Here is a 26,752-nt window from a genome sequence, read left to right on the forward strand (position 1 = left end):
AATGGTATCCCTTAGAAACCCTTCAAAAATTTCACCCACAACAGATGTTAAGCTTACCGGCCTATAGTTTCCAGGTTCTCTTTTACACCCCTTTTTGAATATTGGTACCACATTTGCTTGCCGCCAATCAAAAGGAACAGACCATGTTTCTATAGAGTCTTTAAATATAAGGAATAGAGGCCTGTCTATCACATTACTTAACTCCCTTAATACCCGAGGGTGAATGCCATCATAGTAACATAGTAGCATAGTAATTAAGGTTGAAAGGAGACTTTAAGTCCATCTAGTTCAACCCATCCTATCCTAACTTGCCCTAACATGTTGATCCAGAGGAAGGCAAAAAAAAAACCCATGTGGCAAACAGTTAGCTTCACATTGGGGAAAAAAATTCCTTCCCGACTCCACATACGGCAATCAGACTAGCTCCCTGGATCAACGCAACACTAAGGAAACTAGTGTATATACCCTGTAATATTATACTTTTCAAGAAAGGCATCCAGTCCCTTCTTAAATTTTAGTAGGGAATCACTCATTACAACATCATATGGCAGAGAGTTCCATAGTCTCACTGCTCTTACAGTAAAGAATCCGCGTCTGTTAGTATGCTTAAACCTTCTTTCCTCCAGACATAGAGGATGCCCCCTTGTCCCCGTCACAGGTCTAAGAGTAAAAAGATCATTAGAAAGGTCTTGGTATTGTCCCCTCATATATTTATACATTGTAATAAGATCACCCCTAAGCCTTCGATTCTCCAAACTAAATAACCCCAAGTGTAATAACCTGTCTTGGTATTGCAGACCCCCCCAGTTCCCTAATAACCTTGGTCGCTCTTCTCTGCACCCGCTCCAGTTCAGCTATGTCTTTCTTATACACCGGAGATCAGAACTGTACGCAGTATTCTAAGGCTGTGTGCACACGTTGCGGATTATGTGCGGATTCATCCGTGCGGATTTTGTAAAATCCGCAGGTGAAACCGCAGGTCAAAAGACCTGCGGTTTTACCTGCGGATTGCTCTGCGGTTTTGCCCTGCGGTTTTTCATCTCCTCAATGGAGGAGATGGCAAACCGCAGGAGAATCCGCAGAAAGAATTGACATGTCAATTCTTTCTGCAGATTGAAAACCGCAGATAATCCGCTCGGAAAATTCCGCACCGTCTGCACTGCGGTTTTTGATTCCCATAGGGAATCATGGTACTGTACACCGCAGCAAAAACTGCTGCGGGTCCGCAGCGGCCAAAACCGCTGCGGAACCGCAGTAAAATCCGCAGCGTGTGCACACAGCCTAAGTGTGGTCGCACTAGTTACTTATATAGAAGTAAAATTATGTTCTCCTCCTGAGCATCTATGCCTCTTTTAATGCATCCCATTATTTTATTTGCCTTTGCAGCAGCTGCCTGACACTGGCCACTAAATGTGAGTTTGTTGTCAGGGCCTGGTGATTTGTCAATTTTAATCTTACTAAGGCGGTTCTGCACTTCTTCCTGGGTTAGGCAGGTAATACTTAATGGGGAGTTTACATTATCACTCTGCATTTCCCCTTGCAAATCCTTTTCCTGTGTGAACACTGAGAAAAAAGTATTTAAAACATTTGCTTTTCCCACATCGCTCTCTATGATTTCACCCTCATTGTTGTTTAAAGGGCCGACACCATCGATTTTAATCATTTTACTGTTTATATAATTAAAGAATAGTTTGGGGTTTGTTTTACTTTCCTTTGCAATGAGTCTCTCAGTTTCCACTTTTGCTAAATGTATTTGTTTTTTGCACGTTTTATTTTTTTCTCTAACTTTTTAATGCTTCTTCATTGCCTTCTTGTTTCAGCTTCTTAAATGCCATGTTCTTGTTCTTTATTGCCCTTTTTACATCCTTATTTAGCCACATTGGTGTTCTCCTGTTCCTAGCCCTTTTATTTCTGTACGGTATGGCTAGATCGCAGTGGGTGTGTAAAACTGATTTAAATATTTCCCATTTATTTTCTGTGCTCCTATTTTTGAGGACATTGTCCCAATCAATTCGGCGAAGGTCCTCTCTAAGCTGATTAAACTTTGCTTTCCTGAAATTCAGTGTTTTTGTAACCCCCTTCCAGGGCATCTTACAGAAGGACAAGTGGAATTGTATTATATTGTGGTCACTGTTCCCTAGGTGCCCATCGACTCGTACTTCTGTTATTCTTTCTGGCCTGTTGCTTAAAATTAAGTCCAGAAGGGCTGTCCCTCTAGTTGGGCCCTGCACAAGTTGTGACAGATAATTATCCTTGGTTACTGACAGAAATTGGTTTCCTTTCTGAGATACGCAGGTTTCAGTTTCCCAGTCTATGTCGGGGTAGTTGAAGTCCCCCATAATAATCACCTCATTGTGATTTGCTGTTTTGTCTATTTGTTTCAATAATAGATTTTCAGTGGCTTCTGTTATTCTGTTATATTTGGTGGCTTATAACAAACCCCTATGAGGATTTTATTACTTTTCCCTCCTTGTATCTCCACCTATAGACTCCACCTCTTCATTTCCCTCTTGTATATCTTCTCTTAGTGTGGGCTTTAAAGTGGACTTTATATATATATATATATATATATATATATATATATATATATATACTCCACCCCCTTTCCTTTTTTTTACGATCCCCCCCCCCTTAACAAATCATATCCTTGCAAGTTAGCCGCCCAGTCATAGCTGTCGTCTAACCATGTCTCAGTTATTCCTACTATGTCGTATTTTTCCTCATACATTACCAACTCCAGATCTTCAATCTTATTGGTCAGGCTCCTTGCGTTGGTCAGCATGCAGGAAAGAAGTTTTGCTTCCTTTTTCTTAGCTTCCTTCTGAGTACCCTGTCTTGGGTCCTCTGTACCACATCTAGTATCCTTGATTAGTTTGTCCTTCTGCTGCATGTTCTTGTCTGCTGTTTTTCCTCCCATCCCCTCTTCTTCTTCTAGTTCTTACCTCTTGAAGCTCATCAAGAGAATGCCTAGAGTGCAAAGCAGTAATCAAAGCAAAAGGTGGCTACTTTGAAGAACCTAGAATATAAGACATATTTTCAGTTGTTTCACACTTTTTTGTTTATGATATAATTCCACATGTGGTTATTCATAGTTTTGATGCCTTCAGAGTGAATCTACAATTTTCATAGTCATGAAAATAAAGAAAACTCTTTGAATGAGAAGGTGTGTCCAAACTTTTGGTCTGTACTGTATATATGTAATCGATGTTACATAGTGTATTACATATTTACAATTTATTACAGTTTTTTGTGTTCTAAAGTTGTATTCCAATAAATATATATTATGTTCTATCTAAATATCTTTATTGTATCATAAAAATGATTCAATGTCTGATGTTCACATTGTACTACAATAAATTTTTCACTTAAATATAAGCAATATATGTGGGAGTCGGAGTCGTGGAGTTGGTATAAGGGAAATTGAGGAGTCTGAGTCGCAGGTTTGGCTTACCGACTCCACAGCCCTGGTGAAGGGGTTAAAAAGTGTCAAAGAAAGCATATCTTGAAAATAAGAAGCAAAGTAGAAATAGGCATATGACAGCCTTAAAGCATCTTTCATAGAAAAATTGTTTTTGTTGCATTTTTTTCTGGAAGAAAAGGAACTGATTTTTACAGTACAAGCAAAAGCTATGAGATTTCAGAAATCTCATGCTTGTGGTTTTTTTTTTTTTTTGTTTTCAACGTTCTTCAATAAATTACCTTTTCTTCTCTTATTTAGACAGATCACATGCTTCTGACGTCTAAAGGCGCATCTCTCTTTGCTAAGGCACAAGGCATTCCAGAAGTTAATGGTGAACAACTCATCACTGAACGGTCAAGAGCGAGATGGAGGCAGAATCTAACACCGGGGTCAAACCCAGTGGCATGTCAATTGTAAGCTATACTTTGTTTAAGCAACTGTTTTTCAAATTGAGTTCCCAGAAACCCCAGAGTTTCTTTGACTCCTATCAGACGTTTCTCAAAATACAGCAGGCTATGCCCCTTTTACTTGAGAAGGTCCTCTGATATCGGGCTGCTCAAAAATGCTTAGAAAATCAATTGACATAACCTAGGATAAAAACAAAATAAGAAAATACTCTGCAGTATGTAAATAATATCGGGAAATTTGACACTATTTTGATCAAAAAAGCCTAAAAGCATTCCCACCGCGTCAAGGAGTACCCAATCAGGATGGCCCTAGCTCTAGTATTAAACTTGTGTACCAGAAAAAAAAAGTTTTCAGTATTCTGAATTTTTTTCATCACTTAAATAGAAAAAAAAATCTTTGCATGTTTAGTATTGGCATAATTGATCTGACCTGGGCAATCATGTTTCCAGGCACATTTACAGTGCCTTGCGAAAGTATTCGGCTCCCTGGAACGTTTCAACCTTTTCCCACATATCATGCTGCAAACATAAATATACCAAATGTAAATTTTTGTTGAAGAATCAACATCAAGTGGGACACAATTGTGAAGTTGAACGACATTTATTGGTTATTTTACATTTTTGTAGAAATTCAAAAACTGAAAAGTGGGGCGTGCAATATTATTCGGCCCCTTTAACTTAATACTTTGTTGCGCCACCTTTTGCTGCGATTACAGCTGCAAGTCGCTTGGGGTATGTCTCTATCAGTTTTGTACATTGAGAGACTGAAATTCTTGCCCGTTCTTCCTTGGCAAACAGCTCGAGCTCAGTGAGGTTTGATGGAGATCGTTTGTGAACGGCAGTTTTCTCTAGCAACCTTTCACGACAGCATAGGAGGATGTCTCCACGCCCTAATGGGGGACAGGAAGCACGAGAGGTTAAAAGGTCCCTCCCACCTCCCTCTCACCAGTGACTTTCCTGTCCCCCATGGGACATGGAGAGGTCTGGTATGCTGTGTGGCCGGCTGCCGCAGCGTACCTGGAAGATGCCAAAAGCCGGGCAGTGGTGGTCAGTGGCGCCGCCTCCCCTCCTCCATTCTGCTCCCATCTTCTCTGAATTCGGGACCGTTTCCTGGTCCTCCCACGCTCCCTTATGGGGAGTAAAGCGGGCCAGTGATCCCTGACCGGAGGCCTCCTGCAGCTCTCCGGTCTCTCCTACCCCTGCGTGCAGTGCAATACCGGAAGTGACGTCAGCGCGCGTGTCACTTCCGGGGTATGTGGAGGTCGCGCTGTCATGGCGGCCCCCATCCTGTTGCCGGCACGTGGACCTTGCCAGCGATGCTGTGCCTGCTCCGGGACCAAGGGAGGAGGAGGGGGAAACAGATGACTGCGCTGAGGGCGGGGTTAATCTCATATTAACCCGCCGGAAGACGCCGACAGGTAAGATGAGAATCCCCTGTTAGCATGGACAGGTCTTCCTGCCCTGCGTCTGCAGAGCCCAGCGCTGCCCCAGCCACAGTAAGTGTCTAGGGGGGGTCCTAATGGTGCGGTCAGGGCATAGGTCCTCAAAATGCTTCTCCCCCTTATTCCATAGGGAGAAAAGTCTGCCCATAAGAGCACCAATACATCTAGCAAGTCGGCCAAATGTGCCATATGCAGCACAAAACTTCCCTCAAATTGGGAGAAGAAGCTATGTCAAGCTTGAATGGATAAGGTGGTTAGGGCTGAGCATCCGTCATTGATTGACGAAATCCGCAGCTTGGTTACCCATCAGGCTCAAACCTCTTTAGCTGCCCTGCCCCCCCCCCCCACCACCACCTCCACTCCCTCCGATGGTGGGTTCACCACCACCTAAAAAAACGGAAGATTCAAATAGAGGATTCAGAGTCAGAATCAGAAAGATCATACAATTCGGGATCCGAGAATTGGGAACAACCAGGAACCTCTAGGTCAGCTGACACTAGAAGGTACCTCCTTTCCACGGAATATGTGGAGGAGCTGGTCAGTGCAGAATGTGCCACTATGGGCCTATAGGACGAACCCGTCACGCAGACAGCACAGGATCGCATGTTTGGTGGATATGAGGGGCCTAAGCGAACAGGGTTTCCAGTTCACAGGAGTGTAGCAGATATGATTTCCCAGGAATGGGAGTATCCAGAAAAACGCTACTCGGCCCCTTCAGAACTCCGACATTTCCCCTAGAGGGAGAGGAATTTAGATGGGACATCCCAAAGGTAGATGTCCAGGTTGCAAGAGTGGTAAAAAAGACGGTTCTGCCGTTCGATGATGCATCCCAGCTTAGAGACCCGATGGACTGTAAAGCAGAAAGCCTCCTAAGAAAAGCCTGGGAAACCTCTGCCTTTACTTTAAAATCTGGAATTGCGTCCACCTGTGTCTCTAGGTCCCTCTACCAATGGATTGAGGAGCTAGAGAGCCATATTTCTTGTGGTACCTCAAGGAGTGACCTCCTCAACTCCCTTCCTATCTTGCAGAGAGCTACGGGTTTCCTGGCGGATGCATCAATGGAGATGATCCGTGCCTCTGCCAGGGCCATGGTCCAGACAAATTCCGCCAGACGGGCCCTCTGGCTTAAAACATGGAGTGGGGATGTTGCATCCAAAGTTAAACTCTGCTCTTTACCATTCAAAGGCGAACATGTTTTCGGCCCGGCCTTAGACGAAATTCTAGAAAAGGGCCACAGATAAAAAGAAGGTGCTTCCAGAGCCTAGGACCACAAGAAAGCGTCTTTTTCGAGCCCCCCAGAGTCAGTCATCCCAACCATGAGCAAAGGGAAAGACGGGAAGATGGAGCTACGCTAAAGGGAGAGGCAGGAACATCTTGGTCCCCCAGCAGCAGCAGCAACCTCAAGAAAAGCAATGACTCGACCCCGGTCGGGGGAAGGCTTTCGAGATTTTTTTCTTGCTTGGCAGTTGATCTCCAACAGCCCCTGGGTCCTCAGTGTGATCAGAGAGGGCCTTCTGCTAGAGCTCGAATCCTTCCCCCCCCCCCCACGGGGTATAAGAGTTACCTCCCTACCACCTTGGGAGATCCCAGCATTCGGCTTCTTCTACACTCAAAAGCCATCTCTCAGGTCCCTGCGGAGGAACAAGGAAGGGGGCATTATTCCAGATTGTTCCTAGTAAAAAAGCCCACAGGGGAGACAAGAATAATAAAAAATCTGAAAGGCCTCAACCGACACATTGCGTACCGCAAATTCAAGATTGAGTCAGTAAAGACCGCCATTCCTCTGATAGGGCCGTCGTACTTCATGGCAACCATAGATCTGAAGGATGCTTATTTCCACATCCCCATACATCCTTCCCACAGGAAGTATCTGAGGTTTGCGATTCCGGAAGTCAAGCACTTTCAATACAATGTGCTTCCCTTCAGAATATCCTCTGCCCCCCAAGTTTTTTCCAAAATTATGACAGAAGCCGTGTCCTACATCAGAAGCCGGGGTATATGTATTGTACCTTACCTGGATGACCTACTGATAATAGGGTCCTCCTACCAGACCCTGGAAGACCAGGTAGCCCAGACTGTGAACATTCTTCAATCATTGGGGTGGATCCCAAATATAAAGAAATCACAAATTCAACCCCCTCAGGAGGTAAAATTCTTAGGAATCCTACCAGATTCAGAGAATCAGATGTCCTTCCTCCCAGAGGAACATCAGAGGTCCATAATGTCAAGGGTCTCAGATTTCAGGGGACAGAGGTCCCCGACCCTCAGGTCAGCCATGTCCATATTAGGGTTAATGACCTCCTGCATCCAGTCGGTGCCTTGGGCTCAGGCCCACTCCAGAGCGCTCCAGTTCCATATCTTAAGAAACTGGAAGAGGGATCACACCTGCCTGAACAAGAGTCCAGACCCCAGGAACAGTGAAAGCCTCACTAGCATGGTGGATGGACCACAAAAACCTGTGCAGGAGAATCAACTGGTCCCAGGTCCCCTTAGTTACGGTTACGACAGACGCCAGCAAAAAAGGCTGGGGAGCTGTAGTGTCTCGACAACCATTCCAAGGGTTATGGAGCCAGAAAATGAGTGCAAGATCCTCAAACTTCAGGGAGCTGAAGGCAGTGGAGGAAGCCCTCCGGGCAGCAAGACATCTGGTCCGAGATCAACATATCAGAGTCTACTCGGACAATGTAACAACAGTGGCACATCTCAGGCATCAGGGCGGCACAAGATCCAGCAACCTGGAGGGCCTCTCAGGCCGAATATTTTGCTGGGCCGAAAGACACCTCCGTTCCCTGACAGCGGTCCACCTGAAAGGTACGGCCAATCTTCAGGCAGATTTCCTGAGCAGAAAACGCATCCAGCCCGGCAAATGGACCCTGAATAGAATCTTTCGAATACTAGTCAGCAGGTGGGGTCTCTCGGAGGTGGACCTTCTAGCCTCAGGAGAGAATGCTCAAGTGAGAGACTACTTCTCCCTGAACCCCAGGAACAGATCCCTGGGAGTGGACGCCTTCTCCCACAAGTGGAGGTTCCGTCTAGCATATGCCTTCCCACCGGTTCCAATCCTTGCTGCAACTCTGAGAAAAATCCGGGAGAATCAGACCCCAACCATTCTAGTAGCTCCGTTGTGGCCAAAGAGGAGCTGGTATTCTCTAATTACAGAACTACGGGTAGACAGGCCATTCATCCTGCCCATAGAAGACGACCTCTTGCAGAGCCCTCTATACCACCTAAACCTCTGGGGAATGAGGTTAGCGGCCTGGCTTCTGAAGCCCAGATCTTGAGAGCCAAGGGGCTATCGGAGGCAGTAATTAAAACCCTCCAGAAATCTCGGAAGCCGGTCACCATTGCCATATATAATAAAATATGGAAGAGATTCTCCTCATGGTGTCTGCCAGACCCAGACAACCCTAACATTTCCCGTATCCTGGATTTCTTACAGAGGGGGCTGGAACTAGGTCTAAAACCTAGCACACTAAAAGTACAAGTATCGGCATTAAGCTCCATGTTTGACTGTGACTTGGCTAACCACAGGTGGATAAAAAGTTTCATGACATCAGCCGCTAGGCTACATCCAAAAAAACTAATTTCCGTTCCACCATGGGACTTGAATGTGGTGCTTACGGGACTCACTCAATCACCCTTTGAGCCTCTATCATCCTGTACTTCTCAGCTCCTCACCTACAAATTAGCCTTCCTTATAGCAATAACCTCAGCAAGGCGAGTAGGAGAGCTCTCAATCAAGGAACCCTACCTAACAGTTAGAGACGATTCCATAGTTCTCTCCCTTGATCCATCTTTTCTACCAAAGGTTGTGTCTGACTTTCATAGGTCTCAGAATATAACTCTTCCTTCATTCTGTCAAAACCCAGCAAACCCCAAAGAGGAGTTATTCCACACGCTGGACGTAAGACGTATAATTCTCCACTACTTGGAGTACACCAAACCATATAGAATCGACCACAACCTATTTATCCATACCTCTGGTCCAAACAGAGGAAAGAAGGTGGCAAAGAACACCATTGCCAATTGGATTAAAAAGGCTATCTCTGAAGCATACCTGGCGCAAAACATCACTCCCCCTACATGGATCAAAGCGCATTCAACATGATCTACCTCTACTTCATGGGCTGAGAGGGCAGGTGCATCTTCAGAGCAGATTTTTAAGGCAGCAACCTGGTCCTCCTTACATACTTTTACTAAACACTATAGATTAGACCTTGTTTCCAACAGTGATTTAGTCTTTGGCCGAAAAGTTCTTCAGGCCGTTGTCCCCCCCCCCCCCCCAGTGCAGTATAGGTTGTTATGCCTCCTATGCTGTCGTGGAAGGTTGCTAGAGAAAATAGAATTAGACTTACCGGTAATTCGGTTTCTAGAAACCTTCCACGACACCACTATTTCCCTCCCTGCATTCTTGGACAAATTCTGAGAATCCTAAGGTAACCGGTGCTATTGTAATCAGTTATAAGTCACTGGTGAGAGGGAGGTGGGAGGGACCTTTTAACCTCTCGTGCTTCCTGTCCCCCATTAGGGCGTGGAGACATCCTCCTATGCTGTCGTGGCAGGTTTCTAGAAACCGAATTACCGGTAAGTCATATTCTGTTTTCAGCTCTTTCCACAGATTCTCGTTTGGATTCAGGTCTGGACTTTGACTTGGCCATTCTAACACCTGGATATGTTTATTTGTGAACCATTCCATTGTAGATCTTGCTTTATGTTTGGGATTATTGTCTTGTTGGAAGACAAATATTCATCCCAGTCTCAGGTCTTTTGCAGACTCCAACAGGTTTTCTTGAAGAATGGTCCTGTATTTGGCTCCATCCATCTTCCCATCAATTTTAACCATCTTCCCTGTCCCTGCTGAAGAATAGCAGGCCCAAACCATGCCACCACCGTGTTTGACAGTGGGGATGGTGTGTTCAGGGTGATAAGCTGTGTTGCCTTTACGCCAAATATATCGTTTGGCATTGTTGCCAAAAAGTTCGATTTTGGTTTCATCTGACCAGAGCACCTTCTTCCACATGTTTGGTGTGTCTCCCAGGTGGCTTGTTGCAAACTATAAACGACACTCTTTATGGATATCTTTGAGAAATGACTTTCTTCTTGCCACTCTTCCATAAAGGCCATATTTGTGCAGTGTAAAACTGATTGTTGTCCTATGGACACACTGTCCCACCTCAGCTGTAGATCTCTGCAGTTCTTCCAGAGTGATCATGGGCCTCTTGGCTGCATCTCTGATCAGTATTCTCCTTGTTTGAGATGAAAGTTTAGCGGGACGGCCAGGTCTTTGTAGACTTGCAGTGGTATGATACTCCTTTCATTTCAATATGATCGCTTGCACAGTGCTCCTTGGGATGTTTAATGTTTTGGAAATCATTTTTTATCCAAATCCGGCTTTAAACTTCTCCATAACAGTATCACGGACCTGCCTGTTGTGTTCCTTGGTCTTCATGATGCTCTCTGTGCTTCAAACAGAACCCTGAGACTATCACAAAGCAGGTGCATTTATACAGAGACTTGATTACACACAGGTGGATTATATTTATCATCACTAGTCAATTAGGACAACATTGGATCATTCAGAGATCCACAATGAACTTCTGGAGTGAGTTTGCTGCACTGACAGTAAAGGGGCCGAATAATATTGCATGCCCCACTTTTCATTTTTTGACTTTTCACAAAAATTTAAAATAACCAATAAATTTCGTTCAACTTCACAATTGTGTTCCACTTGTTGATTCTTCACCAAAAATTTACATTTGGTATCTTTATGTTTGAAGCATGATTTGTGGGAAAAGGTTGCAAAGTTTCAGGGAGCCAAATACTTTTGCAACGCACTGTATAACACTGAACACTATAAAACCAAAAAATAGTGGCACATTGCATTTTTTTTTTTTTTTTCACCATTTGAGAACTTACCGTATATATTTTTTTTTTACGTGTTTCAGTACATTATGTGGTAAAAATAGAATGTCTGTCTTACCGGTAATTTGGTTTCTAGGAACCTTCCACGGCAGCAGTATCGGAGGATGTCTCGCCGCCCTAATAGGGGACAGGAAATGCACAAGAGGTTAAATAACCCTCCCCTTCCTATAGCCTCCAGTGTTTTTTCTGTACACACTAGCATGTATAGTTACCACCAAGGTGCAGGAATCATCCGGTAGAGCATCAGGTAGGGAGGGAAATTAGTACTGTCGTGGAAGGTTCCTAGAAACCGAATTACCGGTAAGACTAATTCTATTTTCTCTAGTCGCCTTCCACGACAGAAGTATCGGAGAAATACCAACAACTAATTTCTTAGGGAGGGACAACAGCCTGCAGAACACGTCTGCCAAATGTTAAATCCCTGTTGAAATTTAGTCTATAGTGTCTGGTGAATGTGTGGACAGACGACCAGGTGGCGGCTCTGCATGTCTGCTCTGTAGATGCGTCCCCTCTTCCTGCCCATGATGTTGCTACGGAACGAGTATAGTGGGCTTTTAAAGATGTAGGAGGGGAAACTGTTATGAATGGGTCACCGAGGAGGAAAACTAAACAAGCTAAGTCACAGAAAACCAGAGAGGTTGGTAACTATGCAGATTGCAGACCCCTGATCCACAACTAGCAGCAGCCGTGGAGCGTTCCTACGATGAATCTAGACGCCTCGTCACAGCCGGAGGACTAAATAAGCCTAAAGCAAGAAAAGGGGAAAACTAACGGCACCAGAGCAGACCCCAAAGGAATAGACAGCCCCCACACATGTATTGACGGTGAAACAAGATGAAAACACAAACACAGGCAGGAAAATAGGCTGAGCAAACGATGGGGCCCAAACTAACTAGAAAGGACCGGAAAGTAAAGACACTGTCTGCAATCTGCACAAAAAAACCCTACAAAAATAATGTCCAACACTTCTGAAAACAAAATTAACCCTGAAGTCACTAGACTTCTACAACTATATCAGCACTCTGAAATATTTGGAGACAGCAAAAAGAGGCCAATCTAATAAGGGACAAAAAGCAAATTGGCAAATACAGATAAATAAGAGTGGAAAATTCAGCACAGCCCCAGCCGGGGCTGGCTGACCACACAAAAAACTGAATAGACCAACAAAATCAAGTGTGAACATTAGCAGAAACATTTAGCTTGAGATGACTGGAACAGAGCTGAAAACCAAGACCTGAAAAGCCAGAAGGAATTACCAGCACCAGAATAGGGCGTCGGCTGTCTTAAATCCAGTCTGAGATTCCAGAGATCCAATCGTTATCCTCATCAGGTGGAAGATCTCTACTAATTAAATCAACCTCACTACCTCCTGTTACCACCAGAGGGAGCCCGGAAGGAGAACTCACAACTGGTAGACCAGAAAATGAGTTCACAACAGGAAACGTTCCGTGATGAGTAGGCGAGGCTGATCGCTGGCTTGATCCAATTGGCGATTGTATTTTTTGCCGCCTTTTTGCCTCTATTTTGGCTTGAAATTTGAATGAATAGGTTTTGGTCAACTCTCCAACTTTCCATCTGCTGTAGGTAGTAGAGGACTACTCTGTGGACATCGAGGGTATGGAACCCTTCTTCTTTTGCGTTGGAGGGATTTGGACAGAAGGAGGGTAATATGATGTCCTGGCACCTATGAAAGTTCGAGACTACCTTAGGCATAAAGGAGGGATCTAATCTTAGGATGATGCTATCCTCCATGATGGCTAAATATGGCTCCTGTATCGAAAGGGCCTGTAGTTCTCCTATGCGCCTTGCGGTAGTGATTGCTACCAGGAACACTGTTTTTAGTGTCAAGTTTCTCAAAGTCGTGGAAGCCAGAGGTTCAAACGGTTCGGCCGTCAAGCTTTTGAGAACCAGGTTCAAGTCCCAGGGGGGAATCCGGCTACGGAGTCTGGGACGGATCCTAGACGCCGAGGTCATGAACCGTTTAATCCATCTATGGCTCGCCAAGTCCTGATCGTAGAATTAGCTAAGGGCTGATACTTGTACCTTTTAAGGTACTGGGTGTAAGGCCCAGATCTAGGCCATCCTGCAGGAACTCTAAGATCTGTGCGATCTTAGGACGGAAAGGATCTGGAGGATTTGGGGAACACTAGGACGAGAACTTCTTCCAAACTTTCCCGTAAATGGCGTTGGTCACTGGTTTCCTACTTTTTTGTAGGGTTTGGATTACTTTGTCGGATAAGCCTTTAGCTTTTAGAATTCTGGCTTCAGTAGCCAGGCCGTCAGGTTCAGCTTGCGCCGGTCTGGGTGCAGTAGAGGGCCCTGGCGTAGGAGATTGTCCCTCTGGGGCAGAAGTATTGGACCATCCTGAGCCATGTTTTGCAGGGCTCCCTACCAGCTCCTTCCTGGCCACAAGGGCGCTATCAGGATTGTACTAACTCGTTCTGCCCGTACTAAGTCCCCCATGTCTTCCGATGAAAAGTAATTTTTGTTATCGGGCCTGGGGGCGGAAGTGGAACTCTCGTTTTCCCATGCATCCTCTGAGTCGGGGGCATCAATTTTGCCCGAGTCTTGAGTTCGACGTTCCTTTTCCTAGTCGGAGGGGGTTGTGGTGTCGGGGTCTGGGCATTCGTCATCATAGAAGATTGCATCTCTTGCTTGATGAGGGTTTTTATACTGTCCAGAAGGGAGGGTTGTTCTGCGTGGATTACGTCATTCGTGCAGGGCTGACATAGTTTTTTCCTGTATGTCGAGGAGAGTTTAGTACCACACACGCACTGGCGGCTTGGTTTCTTTATGGGGTCAGGGGCCTTGTCTCCCTAGAACAGAGAGAGAAGGCATACTAAGTCACCTCAACCACTTGGACAGAATAAAGGGGGACCTATCCTGCTACTTACAGTAGGAGGGTGCACGCTGGGCTCCGCAGAAGCAGAACGAGAGGGCTTCTCACCGTCCATGGTCAGTCTGTCACAGTCACTAGTGCAAAAATGGCCTTACCTGGACGCCCTCTGACCAGGGTCTAAATAGCCGAGGCTCCACAGCGTCTTCAGTGCTCCTCCTCCCCTGGTCCACAGGTGGGGGTAATCGTGATTACCCCTCCTTACGGCTACTTCCCCGCTGTCCGTCATCCTGGGACACCGCTCCTCAAACTTCCAGCGACCGACTCCCAATGCCACCCCTCTACCCACCATCAGCCTATTACACAGGTGGACAAGCCGCAGGTGGCGGATGGACAGTTGGCGGGTGGGAGACAGCTCTTAACGCCCCTGAGACGCCGCCCGCTTCCCTCAGTGGCTGCCGTGCTGGCCGCCCGAGCGTTCCCAGGCCGCACGCCGAAACCGGAAGTACGGCGCCGCGTCACTGCCGGTGCGCCGCCGTCATGGGGAGGAGGACGCCGGGGAGCTCAGTGAGGACCCCAGCTGCACGTCGCCGCCTTGCTTTACCCCGCGGAGGGGGCGCAGGAAAGGCGGGTAAAGGGTCTTGAGTCGCGCCGCAGCGGAGACGGGAGCGGCCAGACCCACGGAGGAGGTAGCGGAGTCCCCGACCGTCGGCCGCCCGACTTAAGGTAAGAGATGCAGCACTCCGGTCGCCGGTCACGGCAGCACTATCGGACCTCTCATGCCCCCATAGGGGACAGGAAAAACACTGGAGGTAATAGGAAGGGGAGGGTTATTTAACCTCTTGTGCATTTCCTGTCCCCTATTAGGGTGTGGAGACATCCTCCGATACTGCTGTCGTGGAAGGTGACTAGAGAAATTGTTTCATTCAAAACTACAACTTTTCCCACATAAACCATGCCCTTACACATTTATATTGAAAGCAAAAAAAATGCAGAAATTCCCTGGTCCTCAAGGGTTCATGTAGTTATTACTTTTGCAACAGGTACTAATACTGTAGTATTACAAATATTTATAACATTATGTAGTATATTTTGGCATAGTATGGCTGGCATCCCATGGTGCGACTGCCACATGTGGCCTACAGCCAAGCCCTCCTGCTGCCACCAATCAATGTATGAGTGTGCTATAACCCAGAGGTGTGTTCCTTCACCCCAGTAGGTGACGCTGACTTGTAAGGGCAACGTAGGTATACAGCCTTTACTCTTATTACTCCTCTTACCGGTGAGAGAAGATGCTCGCTCCAATCTCCATATTTAGGGAGGGTGTAATCACATCCCTGCACCTAATCAGGACACTTGATAACACAGTGACTTAGACATTCACCTACCTTCTGGATGGTGGAGAGTCTGGTCTGGCTCGTTTTGAATGATTTTGGGATCGTATTTGGTAGATGGGAACATTTTACTTTAAAGGTTTGTGTATTTAAATGTACTGTTTTTGTTTTACTTCCTTTTTAACCCCTTCACAACGTGGTCAGTTTAGTGTTTTTTTTTTTTTTTTTGTTTTTTTTTTCAGAGCCATAACTTTTTTATTTTCTGTCCACATAGATGTATGAGGGCTTGTTTTTTTGAAGGACGAGTTGTGCTTTTGACTAACTCCATTCATTTTACGACATAATATACTGCAAAATAGGAAAAAAATCCAAGGGGGGAAAAATTATGGAAAAAAAAATGCTATTCTGTTTTGTGAATGTTTTTATAGTGTACATTTTGTAGAAAAATGACTTCAAAATATGATTCTGCTCATCAGTATCATTACAATGATACCAGCTATGTCTGGAATTTATTTTAATTTAGTGGTGAGAAAAATCAGAAGTTTGCGAAAAAAAACTAATTTTTTTTGATGGCCATTTTCCAAGACCCATGACTTTATTTTTCATGGAATGGCGGCAACAAAAAGTCATTTTGGGTCATATATATATATATATATATAAATTTTTTTTTCCCGTTTACGCTTCTCATATTTTTTTGATAAATAGGACTTATTTGAATGCAGCGACACCACTTTTTTTTTTTTTTAGTTACGGTTATCTTTATTTTTAATGGGGGGAAAAGGGGATGATTTTGAACGTTTTTTCTTTTTTTAAAACCTCCCTAGTTTTCACTGTTCTTAACAGTTCCCTTTGGAGACTCGCAGCTGTGATCCTCTGATCGCTTGGTCTATATACAGCGATGCTACATAATAGCTGCATATAGCAAAAATCATAATCTCATTTGAAGCCCGGCCTCAAGCAGAGTTTCTTAGGAGCTTCATAATGACCAGCACAGGGGTCTTCAGCAGACCCCCAGCTGTTATAGCAACCCATCAAGGACCTGCATTCACATCACAGGCACGCCGAAGGAATGACGTGCCTCCATGTCATGCATGTTAAATGCCACTGTCAGAGTTGACAGGTTAACATTCACGGTCACAGCTCCCCTGTTCTTAAAGGGGTTGTTCCACAAACAAAATTCACTTTACTCATTGGGTATTTTTTCCAAGCTCTATTGACTAAAATGTACTCTGTTCATGGGACAACCCCTTTTAACCTGGCAAACGATGGACAGGTCTGCTTACATGTTCCTGTATAATCCCCTTTTAATTGAAAAACACTGCACATGGGAAGACTGTGAGGAAAGCTGCACTAACAAGTGTGGGAGAAGCTGTAATAATGGTCTGTTAGGAAGTGCCACAAGCTCATGTCCTCAGCACATCTCTTGGGTACAGATACAGTGAACAGCTCCTGTAAGCCCCCATAATCACGGACTTTTTATATGCTGTTTAGTGTTGATTACAGCTTTTCTTTAGGAAGATAATGACTAGCTCCAGATTTTTGGTTTGTGTTTACCTGGGATTTGATTAGTATTTTAATGGAGGCAATAGTTTTTGAATCAGTTGCAATTATAATGTCCACTTTGTAGATAAACTGAGCCTTCTTTACCTTAATTGTTTTCCTGACTGACCTGCAATATTCCTGTATTTACAGAGATTTGGGAACTGTTGGTGCCGTTGCTATAGACAGTAAAGGGAACGTGGCCTGTGCAACATCTACTGGTGGAATGACGAATAAAATGGTTGGACGTGTGGGTGATACAGCCTGTATAGGTAAGCGAAAGTCACCAGGGTAGGCTCTGCTCATTTTCATTTGTCTACTACTTCACATTCACCTATTGTACCTTAACAATAAGCAGGGAGAAGATGACAGGTAAGTGTGACTGAAGGACCAGACTACACAGAGTTTGTGTGTAGTCTGTTACCATGGAGACACATAGGCCTGCTGCCCCGTGTAGGCCCGCTGCCCCATCAAAAATGGTAGCCACTTTCTAATCAAGTATTCATATCCGTTTGCAAAATTAATTCATTTGTTTTAAAACTTGTCCTTTATTTCAGAGATAAAAAGAATTTATGAAATACACAATTTTTATATAACCTCTTAAAGCTAGAGTCTCAGTATAAAGGGATTGACTGTTTAGTTAAAAATTGGGTCTAAAGCTTCTTTTGGCTTACCATAATAAAATAAGCAGCATTACTGCTGTCTTTGCTGTTCTAGCAGCGACTGTTCCCAGCTGGTGTTTGTTGATGGGCGCAGCCGTGCTGTCCTGACTACATCATCTGTTCGCAGCAGCCAGTCACTGAGCTAAGCACTGATGGTGAGTTACACAGCACAAGACTTGTTGATTGCCTGCAGCGGTCACATGCTGTAGATGGAACGGCACACCAGCTGCCCTATTAACCCCTTTTCCGCCATTAGACGTACTATCCCGTCCATGTGCCATGGGACTTAATTCCCAAGGACAGGATAGTACGTCTAATGCGATCAGCGGCGCCCACGTGGTGAGCGCCGATGATCGCGGACGGGTGTCAGCTGATTATCACAGCTGACACCCGGCACAATGTGTCAGGGGCGGTCACGGACCGCCCCCGACACGTTAACCCCTTTTACACCGCGATCAAACACGATCGCGGTGTACCGGGAGTTAAAGGGAAGCTTCGGCAGGGAGAGGGGGCTCCCTCCGTGCTTCCCTGAGCCCCCCACGGCAGCGCAATGTGCAGCGCTGCTGCGGGGGGCTCTTTCCCTACAGGCCCCCGGATCCAAGATGGCGACGGGGGCCTTCGGGGGCCTGTAGGGAGCTGACTTCCTCACTGCCTGCAAAGCGCAGGCATGAGGAAGTCTGCAGAACTGCCTGTGACAGATTGCTGATCTGTCACAGTGATCTGTGATGTGACAGATCAGCGATCTGTCACAGGACAGTGATGTCCCACCTGGGACTATGTAATAAAGTAAAAAAAAAAAAAAAAAAAAGTGTAAAAATAATTTTAAAAAAATCGCTAAATAAATTAGTAAAAAAAAAAAAAAAATATTCCCCAATAAATTCATTTTTTGAAAATAAAAAAAAAACAATACAAGTACACATATTTGGTATTGCCGCATCCGTAGCAACCCGCCCTATAAAACTGTCCCATTAGTTAACCCCTTTAGCGAACCCCTTAAAAAATAAAAATAAAAAACGAAGCAAAAAATAATGATTTATTATCATACCACCGAATAAAAAGTGCAATAACGTGCGATCAAAAAGACGCATATAAATATCCATGGTACCGCTGAAAATGTCATCTTGTCCTGCAAAAAACGAGCCGCCATACAGCATCATCCGCAAAAAAATAAAAAAGTTATAGCTCGCAGAATAAAGCGATGCAAAAATAATTATTTTTTATATAAAATTGTTTTCATTGCAAGGGTTAGGGCTAGGGATAGGGCTCAGATTAGGGTTAGGGGTGTGTTGGAGTTAGGGTTGGAGTTATAATTGGGGGGTTTCCACTGTTTGGGCACATCAGGTGCTCTCCAAATGCAACATGGTGTCTGATCTCAATTCCAGCCAATTCTGCGTTGAAAAAGTCAAATGGTGCTCCTTCCCTTCCAAGCTCTGCCATGCGCCCAAACAGTGTTTTACCCCCACATATAGGGTATCAGCATACTCAGGACAAATTGCAAAACAACTTTTGGGGTCCAATTTCTCCTGTTACCCTTAGGAAAATAAAAAATTGGGGGCAAAAATATCATTTTTGTGGAAAAAAATGATTTTTTTATTTTCACGCCCAGGCGTTATAAACTTCTGTGAAGCACTTGGGGGTTCAAAGTGCTCACCACACATCTAGATAAGTTCCGTGGGGGGTCTAGTTTCCAAAATGGGGTCACTTGTGGGGAGTTTCAATAGTTTAGGTACATCAGGGGCTCTCCAAACGCACATGACACCCGCAGACCAATCCATCAAAGTCTGCATTCCAAAACGTCACTACTTCCCTTCCGAGCCCCGACGTGTTCCCATACAGTAGTTTTCTCCCACATATGAGGTATCAGCGTACTCAGGACAAATTGGACAACAACTTTTGGGGTCCAATTTCTCCTGTTACCCTTGGAAAAATAAAAAAATTGGAGACTAATTTATCATGTTTGTGGAAAAAATACGATTTTTTTTATTTTCATGCCTGGGCATTATATACTTCTGTGAAGCCCTTGGGGGTTCAAAGTTCTCACCACACATCTAGATAAGTTCCTTAGGGGGTCTAGTTTCCAAAATGGGGTCATTTGTGGGGGGTTTCCACTGTTTAGGTACATTAGGGGCTCTCCAAAGGCAACATGACACCCGCAGACCATTCCATCAAAGTCTGCCTTCCAAAACGTCACTACTTCCCTACCGAGCCCCGACGTGTCCCCATACAGTAGTTTTCTCCCACATATGGGGTGTCAGCGTACTCAGGACAAATTGGACAACAATTTTTGGGGTCCAATTTATCCTGTTACCCTTGGGAAAATAAAAAATGGGTACTAAAAGATGATGTTTGTTGAAAAAATACGATATTTTTATTTTCACGCCCGGTCGTTATAAACTTCTGTGAAGCACTGGGGGGTTCAAAGTGCTCACCACACATCTAGATAAGTTCCTTGGGGGGTCTAGTTTCCAAAATGGTGTCATTTGTGGGGGGTTTCTACTGTTTTGGTACATCAGGGGCTTTCCAAACGCGACATGGTGTCCGATCTCAATTCCAGCCAAAAACGTCAAATGGCGCTGCTTCCCTTCCGAGCTCTGCCATGCGCCCAAATAGTCATTTACACCCACATATGGGGTATCAGTGTACACAGGATTAATTGCACAATAACTTTTAGGGACCTATTACCCTTGGAAAAATAAAAATTGGGGGTGAAAAGATCATTTTTGTGGAAAAAATATGATTTTTTAATTGTACCGCTGTACGTTATAAACTTCTGTGAAGCCCTTGTGGGTTCAAAGTTCTCACCACATATCTAGATAAGTTCCTTGGGGGGTCTAGTTTCCAAAATGGGGTCACTTGGGGGGGTTTCCACTGTTTAGGTACATCAGGGGCTCTCCAAACACGACATTGCGTCCGATCTGAATTCCAGTCAATTTTGCATTGAAAAAGTCAAATGGCGCTCTTTCCCTGCTGAGGTCTGCCATGCGCCGAAACAGTGGTTCCCCCCCACATATCAGGTATCGGCGTACTCAGGACAAATTGCACAATAACTTTTGCAGTCCAATTTCTCCTCTTACCCTTGGTAAATTAAAAAAAATTGAACCTGAAGTGTTCATTTTTTTTTTTTAAATAATCCAAAAATTCCTGTGACGCACCTAAAGGGTTAATAAACTTCTTGAATGTGGTTTTGAGCACCTTAAGGGGTGCAGTTTTTAGAATGGTGTCACTTTTGGGTATTTTCTATCATATAGACCCCTCAAAGTGGCTTCAAATGTGATGTGGTCCGTAAAAATAAAATGGTGTTGCAAAAATGAGAAATCGCTGGTCAACTTTTAACCCTTATAACTTCCTAACAAAAAAAAAATTTTGGTTCCAAAATTGTGCTGATGTAAAGTAAACATGTGGGAAATGTTACTTATTAAGTTTTTTGTGTGCCGTATCTCTGTGATTTTAAGGGCATTTTCGCCAAATTTCCGTGTTTTTCACAAATAAACGCAAGTTATTTGAATGAAATTTTACCACTAACATGAAGTACAATATGTCACAAGAAAACAGTGTCAGAATCACCGGGATCCATGGAAACGTTCCAGAGTTATTACCTCATAAAGGGACAATGGTCAGAATTGTAAAAATTAGCCTGGTCATTAACGTGCAAACCACCCTTTGGGGTTAAGATTACTGTACTTGTATGTATTATGTATACCCCTCCTCACATGTAAAGCGCCATGGAATAAATGGCGCTATAATAATAATCTGCCTTCATTTTGCGCTTCTCACCCAGCTCTGCTACATCCTCCACTCCACACTACATCACCATCTCCAAACTCATCTCAACTGCCCTGGGACTACAGATCTGCCTGTGGAGAGCTATTATGGAGCGCCCAGCGGGGCCTGGGGGTACTCGGTACCGGGCCTGTCGACTTCAATGGGGGACGGTGTCACATGTGGTTTTGAGCACCTTAAGGGGTGCAGTTTTTAGAATGGTGTCACTTTTGGGTATTTTCTATCATATAGACCCCTCAAAGTGGCTTCAAATGTGATGTGGTCCGTAAAAATAAAATGGTGCTGCAAAAGTGAGAAATCGCTGGTCAACTTTTAACCCTTATAACTTCCTGACAAAAAAAAAATTTTGGTTTCAAAATTGTGCTGATGTAAAGTAAACATGTGGGAAATGTTACTTATTCAGTTTTTTGTGTGCTGTATCTCTGTGATTTAAGAGCATAAAAATTCAAAGTTGGAAAATTGCGAAATTTTCAAAATTTTTGCCAAATTTCTCTTTTTTTCATAAATAAACGCAAGTTATTTGAATGAAATTTTACCACTAACATGAAGTACAATATGTCACGAGAAAACAATGTCAGAATCACCGGTATCCATGGAAGCGTTTCAGAGTTATTACCTCATAAAGGGACAGTGGTCAGAATTGTAAAAATTGGCCTGGTCATTAACGTGCAAACCACCCTTGTTGATTGCCTGCAGTGGTCACATGCTGTAGATGGAACGGCACACCAGCTGCCCTATTAACAAACACATCTAAAAATCAATTCTGAACTCTTTATCCATATTGCAGTTTTCACTGTGGCCACTAGATGACTGTATAAGTAGCTTTCTCATAGAAGTACAGCTTCTAAGTGCTACGTTCCCAGTTTAGTCACATTGCCTTTCAGTGTTAAATAATAGTGACAGAGCCCGCATAATCTGTGCCCATATAGTCCTTCAATTTTATTTATTTATTTATTTTACTTCCAGATTTCTTCTCTTTAATTTTATTATGCTGCTCTTCCCATGTTGATGATCCATGTACAATAAGATGCCCTGAACATCGATAAACGCTATTGTGTAGAGTGCTTTTACGAAAATCCACAAGCAGAGGGGGAAAATGTATCAATCCTGTCCAATTCTTAGCCAGTGAAACATAGACTAGACAGTCTTAAAATCTGCCATGATGTAAGATAAATTTGTGTAATTTTAACACTGTGTAGTCTAAGTTTACACCACACCTATTAGTTGTCTCACATTAAGTTGTGCCCCTTTTTTAGCAAGGTCATGCACCCTGGTTTAGCACTGCACAGAAGGCTCTGTTTAGGAAAGTAAGCTGCTGCACAGTGGTGTATCTGTCAGTCTCTGCTGTTTTGCATAATTGTAGAGCATTTAGTATTGATTACAATGCTTAACTTTTAAAACCTTACACTCCCTTTTAAAATAGTAGTAAAGGGGTTTGTCCTTTTAGTCTGACATCTCCTTCTCAATGGCGATGTTCCACTGTGTAAAATAAAAAGAGCCTACACTTGTCTCTGGTGCCAGTGCTGATCCATCAACGTCAGCACTGAGTCGACCGTAACATCGCATCAGGTGAGCTGAGATCCCAGTCAGTGCCCATTAATTGGCTAATGCCGACGTTCGAAGGAAATCTAAGTAGCAGCAGCTCTTACTACTTTAGGATGTTAGTTAAGTTCAAAATAAGTGACGGTAAAGCGTTTGCTGTTTTGGCTGCAGGGCTCACATGACATAACACTGTCATGTGAGCCCTGGGAGACCAGGCACCTATGTCACTGGTGCAGCGCTGGCTTCGGAAGGGAGGATTGGCGGTTTTAAATTTTACATGGGAATATAGCAATTAAGAAGGGGTTGTCCAAGTAGTACGGTAACTTTTATATAAGAATACAAAATAATCAGGATATTTAGATTTAATAGGTCATTCATGTCTATATGCATATTCTTGAAAAGGCAATACACCCCCAAAAAATCTCTATAATTCATGTGAGTGGAGGTGATAAATGTCCCAGTTTGGTGACTTGGTACTATGGTTATTTGATGTGCAGCCTCCTATGATCTCACGCTTTCAATAGACATAAAGAAGCCCCACTCCTCTAAATGTGAGAGAAGGCTCATGTATTTACTGACTGCTAAGAGAAGGGGGTAACACAAAGAAAAGTTCCTGTATTTCTCCTGGAGTCACTGAAGGTTATACAGAGGAGAGATGGAATACGATCGGTGTTGCCATTTTATTTTTACAAGACTGTGCTCCCTTTGGGTACCTCACATTATGATGCCCTAAAAAAAACACTTAAGGCTATGTGCCCACGCTAGCGTTTTTAAATGCTCAGGAAACTGATCCCCTTCCCAGAAAACGCGCGTTTTTTTCCCGCGCGTTTCTTGCACGGTTTGTGCAAAAAAGCCGCGCGTTTTTGACGCGTTTTTGACACGCGATTCTGGGAACGATTCCTGAGCGGTTAAAAACACATGCATTGGCACAAAAAGCCAAAAAAGCATGCAAATTAATTAGAAGCATCTTTTAAGCGTTTCTGCAGCGTCTGAGCCGGCACAAACGCTGCAGAAACGCTTAAAAAAACGCAACGTGGGCACACAGCCTAAATGTGACTAATACGACACATGCTGTACAAAAGAAACCTTTACATTTGTTGAAAGAAACTTGTCTACTTCTAAATTTGTATTCTACAGAATGACCACTGGATGTCACCCATTGCGTTATATTGGAGAATTAGGGATTTTCAGTGCATTCCTTTATTTTAAGAGTGTACCTGAGCAGAGCGAAGCTTAGAAGTAATTGCAAAAAAAAGTCAGCATAATTGTATGCCAAAGATATTGCAGTGTTGAGTAGAGCCTTATTCATTTTACAATGTAAGCCATAACAGCCAGATGATGGCATGCTGTCACTCACCTTTTCCTGTAAGGTTTCTTAGCGGGGTTACAGAATGCATTAGCCAATGAATATGCCATTGTTTTCGTATAATGAGTAATGACTATATCTTCATATTTATCGTATATCTTAGAGATGCAAACCAACAAAAACTCCCTTTATTGATATTTTTATTTTTTTTGCGCCTTTCTTACAATGTTTTTTTTCTTATTTTATACAGGTTCTGGAGGTTATGCCAATAACAACATTGGAGCCGTATCAACCACAGGGCATGGTGAAAGTATTATGAAAGTGACACTAGCGAGACTTGTTCTACATTATATGGAACAAGGTAAATCCTAACTTGTATATTGTTGTGTGTAACCAGGGTTATGCCATGAAAGAGGAGCGTGTAGTATTTTTCTGTAATTTATTCAAGCAATTTATCACATTTATTGTAGCGGTTGGTTATAACACGGTGGAATGTCTTCAAGCATTTGATATTTGCTTTTCATTGTGTGCTCACTGTACAAGTTCATATGAATTAAATAAGTGTAATTGGAAAGAAATGACTCCCCACTGTCTATGCTACAGCCTCATTAAAGGGGCTGTATCATGAATAAGTATCACATTTCTCTGTTGGATTAGGCTACTTTCACACTTGCTTTGTTTTGCAGCGCGTTTTTCCCGCAAAAAAAACGCATGGAAAAAACGCATACAAATGCTACGTTTTTTTTTTTTTCAAGCATTTTTATGAGCATGCATGAAAAAAAGCAGCGTTTGTATGCGTTTTTAGTGCGTTTTTACCGCGTTTGCGTTTTTCCAACATTAGTTGGCCCCTCACACTAACCCAAACCATGACTTTACTAACACTAACCCTTAACCAAACCATACCCTAACCCTTAACCAAACCATACCCTAACCCTGACCCTAGCCCTTAACCAAACCTTACTAACCCTAACCCTTAACCAAACCCTACTAACCCTATCCCAAACCCTAACTAACCCTAACCCTTAACCAAACCATTCTAACCCAAACCCTAACCCTAAACCCCCTTAACTAACCCTAACTCTAACCCAAACCCCTAATTTCCATTGTCTAACCAATGGTCAACAAAAAAACGCATACTTGAGCATGCCAATGCGCACGTATGCGCACCCATAGACTTATAATGGGTGTCTTGCTGTAAAAAAACGCATTGCGCGTGCATGCGTTTTTTTGAGGCAAGTCGGACGCCCAAAAAATGCAACAGGATGCATTTTGTGCGCCCGAGCGCACACCACAAAAAAACGCATGCGCGTAAAAACGCATACAAACGCATGTGTATGCGCACATAAGCGCATCCCATGCAAAATATAGGGGAAAAAAAGCGCATGCGTTTTTTAGCGCTAAAATACAGCGCAGAAAAACGCAAGTGTGAAACCAGCCTTAAAGGGTTATTATCAAGTTTGGAAGTTATACTCTACCATGAGTTTTACGGATTATTTCCCAATCGCTGGGGTTCTGACTGCTGGGACCCCCATCGATCCATAGAGCCCCGTGTGAATTAAGCGGTAGGTCAGTTATGCACAAAAAGTGGTAAAATATATATTATAAATGTGTATATGTATAAACCTACAAAAATGTGAATATGTAGCCAAAATATTCTACCCTTTTTATAATAAATATACTTTTATAGGGTAAGTATTGAAGTAGGGGAAAACACTAGAGGGCTACAAACACAGCAGGAGGAGATAAATATAAAATACAATGAACAATTGACAGTATGGTGCGAGCCCCAACACGCATTTTGGTGCAAGCTTTTGCTGGCACCATTCCAGCAGGAGGATCTCATGCCTACTGTTGTTTTTTCTTTTTGATTTTATATTACACTTCATTCATCCATTATTAATATCCTTGCAGCTTTATACACTTCTAAATATGCACATAAGAGGTTAACTATTACATGATTACTGATAACTGATTACATTACAGAATTTTTCACCTACTCATTCCCTTGTTGTTTGTCTTTCCATATTCCATGTGTCATGTTTTTTGGACTGTTTGCCCATAATGACAATTGTTTATTGTATTTTATATTTATCTTTTTTAAATTTTGTTATAATATACTTTTATAATACCATTTTGGCTACAGATACTTTTTTGTAGGTTTTTCCCAATATACAGCAGGCCCCCGTGATGATAAATGATGAGGAGGTATCACCAGTAAAAAAAACAAAAAAAACCGCTCACATACCTATCATCCACAACAGGGTGGTTGCTTGCCAGCTGGTAGGTCACACATCCATACTCTGAGTCAAGCTGCAGGATAAGAGAGCTTCAGTATCTGAGCACCCAGCTTGATTGACAGCTGCTACTTATAGAGATTGAGAATCCTTCTCAGAGTGACAGTATAGTCTACTCAAAGTACATCATGTCTAGGAGCTATGTAATTTAAAAGCTGATATTACAGCAGTTGCTATGGAATGCCTGTTGTATAACACAGCCGGCACCCGCACTGTATGTTCAGATCC

General features: G+C 43.5%; 1 protein-coding gene across 5 annotated transcripts in view; it reads left to right on the forward strand.

Annotated features, from left to right (window-relative positions):
• Positions 1 to 26,752, forward strand: part of ASRGL1 (asparaginase and isoaspartyl peptidase 1) — a 115,970-nt gene that overhangs the window by 81,678 nt on the left and 7,540 nt on the right. For all 5 annotated transcript variants that reach the window (XM_073569364.1, XM_073569365.1, XM_073569366.1 and 2 more), the window contains exons 4-6: positions 3,719 to 3,873; positions 17,094 to 17,212; positions 24,481 to 24,591. In XM_073569364.1, coding sequence (XP_073425465.1) covers positions 3,719 to 3,873; positions 17,094 to 17,212; positions 24,481 to 24,591 — 385 coding nt within the window. The remainder of the gene's footprint in view (positions 1 to 3,718; positions 3,874 to 17,093; positions 17,213 to 24,480; positions 24,592 to 26,752) is intronic.

This window comes from Dendrobates tinctorius, unplaced genomic scaffold (genome assembly GCF_039654945.1).
Source record: "Dendrobates tinctorius isolate UK_male_01 unplaced genomic scaffold, ASM3965494v1 ptg000024l, whole genome shotgun sequence".
Taxonomy (NCBI): Eukaryota; Metazoa; Chordata; class Amphibia; order Anura; family Dendrobatidae; genus Dendrobates; species Dendrobates tinctorius.